The sequence below is a fragment of the Bos mutus genome, chromosome 21 (assembly GCF_027580195.1).
Source record: "Bos mutus isolate GX-2022 chromosome 21, NWIPB_WYAK_1.1, whole genome shotgun sequence".
NCBI classification, from domain to species: Eukaryota; Metazoa; Chordata; class Mammalia; order Artiodactyla; family Bovidae; genus Bos; species Bos mutus.
The window spans coordinates 45093193-45103759 of record NC_091637.1 but is presented as its reverse complement, the minus strand read 5'-3'; the positions used below and the strand labels follow the sequence as shown (position 1 = coordinate 45103759).

At 40.1% G+C, this 10567-nt stretch overlaps 1 protein-coding gene across 6 annotated transcripts in view; it reads left to right on the top strand.

Annotated features, from left to right (window-relative positions):
* The first annotated feature begins 2020 nt into the window (after window positions 1-2020).
* The window catches only part of RALGAPA1 (Ral GTPase activating protein catalytic subunit alpha 1), a 214174-nt gene continuing 205627 nt past the window's right edge, over window positions 2021-10567 (top strand). For 4 of the 6 annotated variants that reach the window (XM_070358743.1, XM_070358739.1, XM_070358742.1 and 1 more), the window contains exon 1: window positions 2021-2568. In XM_070358743.1, the coding sequence (XP_070214844.1) occupies window positions 2463-2568 (106 nt within the window). In that variant the 5' untranslated portion in view covers window positions 2021-2462. The remainder of the gene's footprint in view (window positions 2569-10567) is intronic. The other 2 variants (XM_005891799.3, XM_005891801.2) reach the window with 1 other exon arrangement.

The window sequence follows — 10567 nt, the reverse complement described above, 5'->3', positions numbered from 1 at the left end:
GATCAGGTTTGGGAGTGGAAAGGACAAAGATGATGAGTGTTGTTTTGTATATACTGAATTTGAGTAGCTTGTGGAAGCTCAGAAAGGAGACTTGGGTTACTAATAGGGACATAGGTGTCCAAAATCACCAAATAAATGATAGCCAGAATCATGGGGTTGGATGACTCTAATACTAGCAAAAGAACCCATTTTAATGTAAACATAATTTAAATATCAACAAATATTTGTTCTGTACCACAGTGAGACATATAAATTTTTCAAAAAAGCCTTTATTTTCAAGGAGTTTCTATTCCTACACATACATCTTAATTTGTTTTGTGAGTTTAAAATTGGTACATTAGATTTTCTTAATTTTCTTTAAATAGACTTGTTTTTTAAGTTGTGAAAGCAACATATGACTTTTAGTTTTAAAAAAGCTATGCAAAAATGTAAAGAAAATAATTAAATTCACCTGTGATTTTACTGTGCAGCTATAATCACAATTTTGGAGGTGTTTTGAATTTTTTTCTAACTGCATTTTACATGCATAGCTTCTTTCATAGTTTTGATAATATCTTCAGCACTGTATTGCTTTTTCATTTAATAGTATCTTGAGTATTTTCTATGTCATTAAAAAGTCTTCATATTAATAATTTTCATGGTTCCGTGACATTCCACCTACTGAATGTTTTATCTCCTGATGGATATTAATCATTTCCAATCTTTCAGTGTTATAATCATGCTTAAATATTTTTATATAAGTATTTTCCCATTTCTGATAGTTTAGAATAGGGTCCTGAAAGTGAAACTAATGAACCAAAGTATATATAAACATTTTTAAGTGTCTTGATACACAATGTCAACTTTTGTAGCCATTACTGCTTCTTTCTAGTAAGCAATAGGATTGTCTGCTGCTGCCTTCACCTGCTGTAAGATGACTAACTTAAAACAAACTCCTAGTTTGACCGATAAAATGTTACATTATTTAAAAATAAGCTATATTGAGTGTAAGAAATCAGACAAGAGTATACTATAAGCATACACTTCCATGAAACTCTAGAAAATGCAAATTCCAGGTGACAGAAAGCAAATCAGTGTTTGCCCAAAGACCAGGCTGGGGGCAGTGGGAGGGAGGGATTACAAAAGGGCAAGAGGACCATTTGGGGGCTGATGAGTATGTTCACTATTTTGACTGTTTACATTTTCATGGTCATATGCAAATATCCAACTTACCAAATTGCACATTTTGAAAATGTGCAGTTTACTGTATATCAAGTACACTTCAATAAAAGCTGTTTAAATTGTTTAAATATGTTATTTTAATCTGAGTTTAAAAAAGTACCCACAAGTGAGAACATTTTTCACATGTTTTAGTTGAGTACACACTTCTGTAATACTTATTTCATGTTTTCTAACTTCTACTTGTGCTTTAGCAATTTTCTCCTGGATTTGTGAACTCTTTACAGATGAAGAAAATTAACCCTTACAGTTCTCCAGATTTCTTTTCCCTGTAATTTTTCTTTCTACTACAACAAGCTTTTGGGAGAACTCATTTGTGTAAGACAATTTTAACCAAGAGGATGTACTATAATACCACAAATCTAGAAACTACAGTAAATTATTAACCATCACTTTGCAATATAAACAAAAATTCTGTATACAAAATTCAAATTACGGAAATGGGGTGTTAAAAACAAAGCCTTCAGAAATGGCGTCTAAAATACACTGCACATCTACTCTGATGTTCTGGAACTATGTTCTTAAGTTACATAGTAAATAGCAGGGACAGGAGGAGGACCTTTAAAAACAGACTACTCTGGGGGCTTGGCTAGAAGACCCTGCTTTCAAAGGCGCACGCAGGATTTTCCTTCCCTGACTTCCCCAGGCTACTCCTCTGGCTACTTACACAGAAAACTAAAGGAAGGTAATGCCACGGGTGACCTCATGCTGGCGTGACGTCAAGAACTCTTGACGTCAGAAGGCGGTTGCCACGGGGACCATTCGCCACCGACGGCAAAGTCGTGAAACCCCATCACCACACTCCGTCTCCTTGGCGGCTGCTAAAGAAGATTTAACCTTAAGGGGGCCTCAGGGAGAGACGAGTGCTGCCGCTGCCGCCGACAGCCGCACCTCCGCGGCTACGGGTCCTGGGTGCCCGGCCCTGGCCTGTGACGGCGAGCGGCGGCCGCAGGGAGCGGCGGCGGCGGCGGGCGACCCGCCCGGGTCTCCGTCCCTCCGTGCAGAACTGGAAGAGGGGAGCCGCCATATTGGAGCTAGAGGCGAAGGTGCCTTGCAGACGCCGCGCGAGTCGGGTGGAGGTGGCGGCCCTGGCCTTGGTCTGGGAGGAGTCGGCCGCGCCGGGGCCCGCAAGGCTGGGGAGTGAATGAGCCGCTCGCAGTAGTCTCCTCCCCGCCCACTCTCTCCACTTTCCGCCGCTTTGACCTGGCCGGGAGGGGGCCGGAGTCGGCCGTGGCGGCGGCAGGATGTTCTCCAAGAAGCCGCACGGGGACGTGAAGAAGTCTACCCAGAAGGTGCTGGATACCAAGAAGGACGCGCTGACCCGCCTGAAGCACCTGCGCATCGTCATTGGTGAGGGGCGAGGGGTGACGGCGTCTGGAGGCCTGGGTTGCTCGGCCTTCCCTCTTCTGGGAGCCCCTGGGGACTCTCCCTTCGGCCCTGGCGCGATGCGCTAGTGGAGGGCGAGGCATCGCCTCTACAGAGACGCGGGAGGGCGGATAATTTGGGGAAGGGAACACTTGGTAGTTGGCAAACGCTAATCACACACAGGGTTACCTCGTTTTGAGTTAATAGCCCTAACTGTTTTAAAAACACTTACTATTCAACAACTTAGATTATTTTTAGACTTTCTGGAGACTTGTTGTTGCAGATAATGGTGTTTATAGGATATGTTTGTCAGATGACTACCGCCATCCCCACCCAAGTGAAAAGAAAAAAAAACTCAGACAATATAAACCCTAATCTTTCAAGTTTCTTGGCTAAGGAGGGCAAGGAGGAAGCAGTTACACCTCTTTGGGAAGTGGGTGGTTCCCTAAAAGCTTGTGGGAAAGAGCCCCGCCCTTGTTAATGCACCTTGTTCATAATTACTATCATTTAGAGGGAGAGCTATGATTAATTGTAGAAAACAAGGTAGTTTATAGCTTCCTTTTCTTTTGGAAAATCATACAGCATTCTATTTCTAAATAAAATTTTCTTACCGTCTGTTACCTTTTCTTTTGCGTCCGACCGAACTACTCTTGAATTGTGGATATAGGGTTAAATGAGTTTAACCCACTCATTTTGGATCACTTGGTAATTTCGTGGGCCAATAGGCTGTAACAGTATTTATGGAACAACTGGTCCAGAACTTGGATCTTTTTATACGAAATTTGAGGTGAAAAGGAAAGTTTGCCTTTGTTGATACAGACAGTTAATGGCAGAACGAGTTTAGAACCCAGATGCCTGAATCCTAGTCCAAGGTTTATCATCTAAGGCTCTCTTCGTAAGGAATGTTCCTTTTGAAAAGTGACGTTTATACAGTGAATTAAGTCTTTTATTTGAGGTGCATGTTTCACTACCATGTGGTTTACTCACACCAACAGGATGCTACCAGTACCCAACCTTTGTATGACACTTTACTGTGTACAGAGTTATTTCACATAAGTGGTAACTGATCCACACAATAACTTTAGAGTTAGTTAAATTCTTCTTCTTCTTCTTCTTCTTCTTTTTTTTTTTTTTTACAACTAAGAGAGCTGAAGTTCGGGACTGTTACCTGGTCATCCAAGTATTAGGAGGCAGAGTCAGAGCCGGAACCCAGATTTCATGTCTCCCGTTTGTTTTTTACTCTTTCTGCATTTATGGCAGCAAATCTGTATCCCAAGTAAATTATATTTATTCTTGTGTAATAGTAAGAAAGCGATTAAGTCCAGTTTAGCAATGTAAAAAGATATTTTTTCAAGAAAGAAAATATTTTCTAGACACAGTTGACATTGTGGTCTTTACATTTTACTTGAGAGTTAAGCCATTGAAGAAAAAATTTGGCTAGGAGACTGTGACAGGGAAAGTTAATGTGTAGGAGATTTACCACAGATAATGGCAGTTTGAAATTGAGGACAATGATATTTGATAACCTACTTAGGACAAGATGTAGGTTGGGTAATGGCAGAGCTCTAAAATTGAATTCCAATAGAGTATTGACATTTTCTGAATTAATTGCCATGGTTCGTTAGTTAAGGAATGGTTTGTTTATAATTCTTTGGCCTTAGAAGTTTTTTTCCCACCCTGGAGACATGATCTGAATGAAGAGGTATCAGGTATTTTGTAGGGCCTAGCTTTCTCAGTTTGAAAACAAAACAGTGTTTGTTTGTTTAAAAAAAAAAAAAAACTTTGCTTTTTAGTAATTTATTATTATTTTTTTAAAGGAGCATATACTATCTATAATCATTTAAAATATTCTTAAGAACTTTCAAATGGAGGACTCTGTTTTCAGACTCCCTGCCCTGTGAGTGAAGCAGGTCCATATAGAGAGATTACTGCACTCATTTTAGGACAGTAACTCTCAACAGGGACTGTTTTGCTCCTCTGAGGACAATGAGAATGTCTGGAGACACTATTGATTGTCACAACTATGGAGAGGTGCTTCTGGCATCTAGTGGGTAGCAGGTCAGCTGAACATCTTGAAATGCTCAGGATAATCCCTCACAACAGTATTCTAGCTCCAAATGGCAAGAGTGCTGAAGTAAACCTTGTCAAATGTAGAACAAAAAACATGGACCTCTAAGTACTATACTTGGTTCTAACAGTTAATTGAATTAAATATTCTGTATTTCTGAGTGGTCACTGTGACTTTGAAATATAATTAGTATAATTCCTAGGCAAATGAGTAGGGGAGGGTAGAACTGCAAAGACTGAAAGATGTCTTAAGGGTCTCCCGTTTCGCAGATGGGAGAGCCACTTCCAATCCTTTTTGCAAGTTAAGTGCAGGTTTTATTAATACATAACCACTATAAGGAAACTAGTTTGCAGAATAGGGTATTCCCAGTTACACAGGATTTTGATTTTTTTTGGTTCCATCTAAACTGTATTTTTAACCTTTAAATTAAACTGCCATTCACTAAGGGTATTTTTAGAATTCAGTGCTTACCAGTATGCTGCTGCTGCTGCTGCTGCTAAGTCGCTTCAGTCGTGTCCAACTCTGCAACCCCATAGAAGGCAGCCCACCAGGCTCCCCCGACCCTGGGACTCTCCAGGCAAGAACACTGGAGTGGGTTGCCATTTCCTTCTCCAATGCATGAAAGTGAAAAGTGAAAGTGAAATCACTCAGTCGTGTCAGACTCTTCGAGACCCCATGGACTGCAGCCCACCAGGCTCCTCCATCCATGGGATTTTCCAGGCAGGAGTACTAGAGTGGGGTGCCATTGCCTTCTCAGGCGTACCAGTATATGAGAACATAATTTAAGCATCTTATGTAAACCTTTGTCCTGGCATGTATTCCCACTGAAGGACAATTCCAGCTGAATTTATAGAACTTGGAGGATTTAGATTTAAATCTACTGTGTTTATTGATAGTGTTGTATATTTGATTTTTAGGAACTGGAAGTTAGAATTATTACAGACTAGAAATAAAACCTTGTCTAGTTGCTAAAGTTTCATATTATCATCTTGCTCTGCCCCATCCCCCCGCCTTTTCCCCCCCGCAAGGAATGGCCTTAAGATGACGCTAAGCACATAATTTAGTATCTAACAAGTGGCTAGCATAATGCTTAGCATATAATGGATATTGACTAAATGTTAATTTTCTTGTATGTCGTGGTAACAGTTCAGTCGTCTTGGCTTAAAAAAAGGTAAGTGCTTACCTAGCTAATATATTGATTATTTTGGCTCATTCTTTCTAGTAACTTTATTGAGGTGTAATTGATAAATGATATGTCACACAAATTTAAAGCATATAATTGAATGCTTTTTAAAAAGTTGAAGTATGGCGATACACAATATTGTATAAGTTACAGGTGTACAATATAGTGATTCACAGTTTTTAAAGGTTATACTCCATTTATAGTTATAAAATTGGCCATATTCCCCATGTTACGCAGTGTGTCCTTTTAGCTTATTTTATGCATAGTAGTTTGTACCTAATCTTCTACCCCTATCTTGCCCCTCTCCCCTTCCCTCTGCCCACTGGTAACTACTACTATGTTCTCTGTGAGTCTGCTTCTTTTTTTGTTACATTTGCTGGTTTGTTTTATTTTTTCGATTCCACATACAAATAATATCTCATATTTGTCCTTCTCTGACTTATTTCACTTAGTGTAATACCCTCCAAGTGCATCCATGTTGCTCCAAATGGCAAAATTTCATTCTTTTTTATGGCTAAGTAGTATTCTGTTGTGGGAGAAGGCAATGGCAACCCACTCCAGTTTTCGGAAAATCCCATGGGAGGAGCATCGTAGGCTGCAGTCCATGGGGTCGCTAAGAGTCGGACATGACTGAGTGGCTTCACTTTCACTTTTCACTTTCATGCATTGGAGAAGGAAATGGCAACCTACTCCAGTGTTCCTGCCTGGAGAATCCCAGAGATTGGGGGAGCCTGGTGGGCTGCCATCTGTGGGGTCGCACAGAGTCGGACACGACTGAAGCGACTTAGCAGCAGTAGCAGCAGCAGTATTCTGTTGTATATATACACCACATCTTCTTTATTCCTTCATCCATTGATGGACACTTAGATTGCTTCCATATCTTGGCAATTGTAAATAATGCTGCTGTGAACACTGGGCATAATTGAATACTTCTTGACATACATACACTTTGTGAAGCCATCATGACATCATGATTAGGAATATAGTCAGATAATCAAGAAACAAATGACATCTGTAATCTCCCAGTTTCCTTTTACCCCTTTGTAATCCCTTCCTCTGACCCTTACTTCCCTGCTATCCTACCCCAGGGCAACCATTGATCTGTTCTCCTCTACGTTAGTTTGTGTCTTTTATATACATACGTGTGTATGTATGTGTGTGCATGCCTGCACGCACACACTCAGTTCTGTCTGACTCGTTGTGACCCCTTGGACTGTAGCCCGCCAGGCTTCTGTGTCCATGGGACTTCCCAGGCAAGAACACGGAATGGGTTGCCATTTCCTACTCCAGGGGATCGTCCCAACCCAGGGATCAAATCCAGGTCTCTGACATGTCCTGCGTTGGCACTGTGCCACCTGGGAGGCCCATGCATAACATATACATGGAATTAACAGTGCTTACTCTTATGGATTGGTTTCTTTTACTCAGCACACTTTGAAATTCCTCTATATTTGTTGTGTGATGATGTGTCTGTAATACATTGCTCTTACTGCTTTTACTGTATGGATATGCTATAATTTGATTGTCCCAGTCACATGTTGATGAACATGTGGGTTTTCAGTTTTCAACTATTACATGTAAAATTGCTGTGAGGTACACCTATTGTGTAGACATATGCTTTCTTTTCTCTTGGAGTCAATACTTAGGAATGGAATGGATGAATCCTATGGCAGTTGTATTTTTTTAAAACAAATGTATTGTTTCTTGGTTTTTTTTTTTTTTTTTTTTTTAACCAGTTTACAGTCTCACAAATAGTATATGAGAGTTATAGTTCCTGTAGAAATGCACCAATACCACCAGATATGGTATTTCTTTTTCTTGTCAGTTCAGTTCAGTCGCTCAGTTGTGTCCGACTCTGCGACCCCATGAACTGCAGCGTGCCAGGCCTCCTTGTCCATCACCAACTCCCTGAGTTTACCCAAAGCCATGTCCATTGTGTCGGTGATTCCATCCAACCATCTCATCCTCTGTCATCCCCTTCTTCTGCCCTCGATCTTTCCCAGCATCAGGGTCTTTTCCAGTGAGTCAGCTCTTCCCATCAAGTGGCCAAAGTATTGGAGTTTTGGCTTCAACATCAGTCCTTCCAAAGAACACCCAGGACTGATCTCCTTTAGAATGGACTGGTTGGATCTCCTTGCAGTCCAAGGGACTCTCAAGAGTCTTCTCCAAAACACAGTTCAAAAGCATCAGTTCTTTGGCATTCAGCTTTCTTTATAGTCCAACTCTCACATCCGTACATGACTATTGGAAAAACCATAACCTTGACTAGATGAACCTTTGTTGGCAAAGTAATGTCTCTGTTTTTGAATATGCTATCTAGGTTGGTCATAACTTTCCTTCCAAGGAGTAAGCGTCTTTTGATTTCATGGCTGCAGTCACCATCTGCAGTGATTTTGGAGCCCCCCAAAATAAAGTCAGCCACTGTTTCCACTATTTCCCCATCTATTTGCCATGAAGTGATGGGACCAGATGCCATGATCTTAGTTTTCTGAATGTTGAGCTTGAAACCAACTTTTTCACTCTCCACTTTCACTTTCATCAAGAGGCTCTTTATAGTTCTTCACTTTCTGCCATAAGGGTGGTGTCATCTGCATATCTGAGGTTATTGATATTTCTCCTGGCAATCTTGATTCCAGCTTGTGCTTCCTCCAGCCCCGCGTTTCTCATGATTTACTCTACGTATAAGCAGGGTAACAACGTACAGCCTTGACGTACTCCTTTTGCTATTTGGAACCAGTCTGTTGTTCCATGTCCAGTTCTAACTGTTGCTTCCTGACCTGCATACAGGTTTCTCGAGGCAGGTCAGGTGGTCTGGTATTCCCATCTCTTTCAGAATTTTCCACAGTTTATTGTGATCCACACAGTCAAAGGCTTTGGCAAATTACTGTTTCCCTGATATCTGATAACATTGAACTTCTTTTCACATGCTTATTTGCCATTGTATATGACTTCTTTGATGAAATCAAGTTCAAATCTTTCACCTATTTTTAAATTGAACTGTTTGCTTTCTTACCCAGTTTTGAAGATTCTGAATATATTCTGTATGTGTGCTGAGTCACTTCAGTCACATCTGACTCTTTGCAATCATATGGACTGTAGCCCTCCAGGCTCCTTTGTCCATGGGATTCTCCAGGCAAGAATACTGGAATGGGTTCCTGTGCCCTCCTCCAGGGGATCTTCCCCACCCAGGAGTCGAACCTGCGTTTCTTATGTCTCCTGAATTGGCAGGCAGGTTCTTTACCAACCCTAACGCCACCTGGGAAACCCTGTATTCTGTATATAAGTACTTTATCAAATACATGATTTGCAGAGTCGTTTTTTTTTAAATATTATCTTTTAATTCGCTTAACATTTTATTTGAATGAATAGGAATTCTTAATTTTGATTAAGTTCATATATCAACTTTTTCTTATATGGTTTGTATCTGAAACCTTTGCCTAAGTCCAAGATCATAAAAATTTTCTCCTATGCTTTCTTCTAGAGCTTTATCATTTTAGGATCTATGTCTGCGACCCATCTTGAGTTAGCTGTGAATATAGTTTGAGATATGGAAGGATTTTTTTTTTTGCACATGGATCTCCAAGTGTTCTAGCACCATTTGTTGAAAAAGACTTCCCTTTCTCTGCTGAATTGCCTTTGTACTTTTTCCAAAATTCAGTTGTCTCTATATGTATAGAATTATTTTGGGACTCTTTTGTTCTGGTGATCTGTTTGTCTGTGTTGCTGCCTATACCACAGTGCTTTTTATTGTTGTTGTTGTTATTATAACTTGATAGTAAATCTTGAAATTAGATGGTATAGACACTCCAACTTTTTTCTTCCTTACCAAAGGTTTTTTTTTTTTTGCTGTGGGAGAAGGGAGCTATGCCTTGTCTTTTAACTTTCCATAAGATTAGCTTGTCAATGTCTAAAATAAATAAATGAATAAATAAAAAATTTTGCTGGGAATGAGATTGTTATGAATCTGTAGATGAAGAAGGTATGTTTCTTTGTTTTATATGCTGCTGCTGCTGCTAAGTCGCTTCAGTCGTGTCCGACTCTGTGCAACCCCATAGATGGCAGCCCACCAAGGCTCCCCCGTCCCTGGGATTCTCCAGGCAAGAACACTGGAGTGGGTTGCCATTTCCTTCTCCAATGCAAGAAAGTGAAAAGTGAAAGTGAAGTCGCTCAGTCGTGTCCGACTCCCAGCAAACCCATGGACTGCAGCCTACCAGGCTCCTCTGTCCATTTGGTTTTCCAGGCGAGAGTACTGGAGTGGGGTGCCAGGGCCTTTTCTGTTGTTTTATATAGACCTCCTTTAATTTCTCTAGCAGTGTTTTGTATTTTTTAATATACAGGTCTTAAATGCATCTTTTGTCAGTTATCCCTAAATATTTTGTACTTTTTATATCCTTGTAAATTGTATCTTCATGACTATTTCTGATAGTAAAATACAGTTGATTTTTATATATTGAGCTTATATCCTGAAACTGTGCTAAATTCACTTGTTCTATTAGTATTATATAGATTTCATTGAATCTTTTACATACATGAACTCATTAATAGAGCCTTTAAGTCTTCTTTTTAATCTGGATGCCTTTGTATCTTTTTCTTGTTTTATTGCACTTACTGGAATTTCTAGTACAGTGTAGAATAGAAGTGGTGAGAGTGGATATCCTTGTCTTTTTATTGATCTTAAGGGTAAGGTGATCTATTTTTAAACTAACCATGTAATATCATGTTCATTGTAGGCT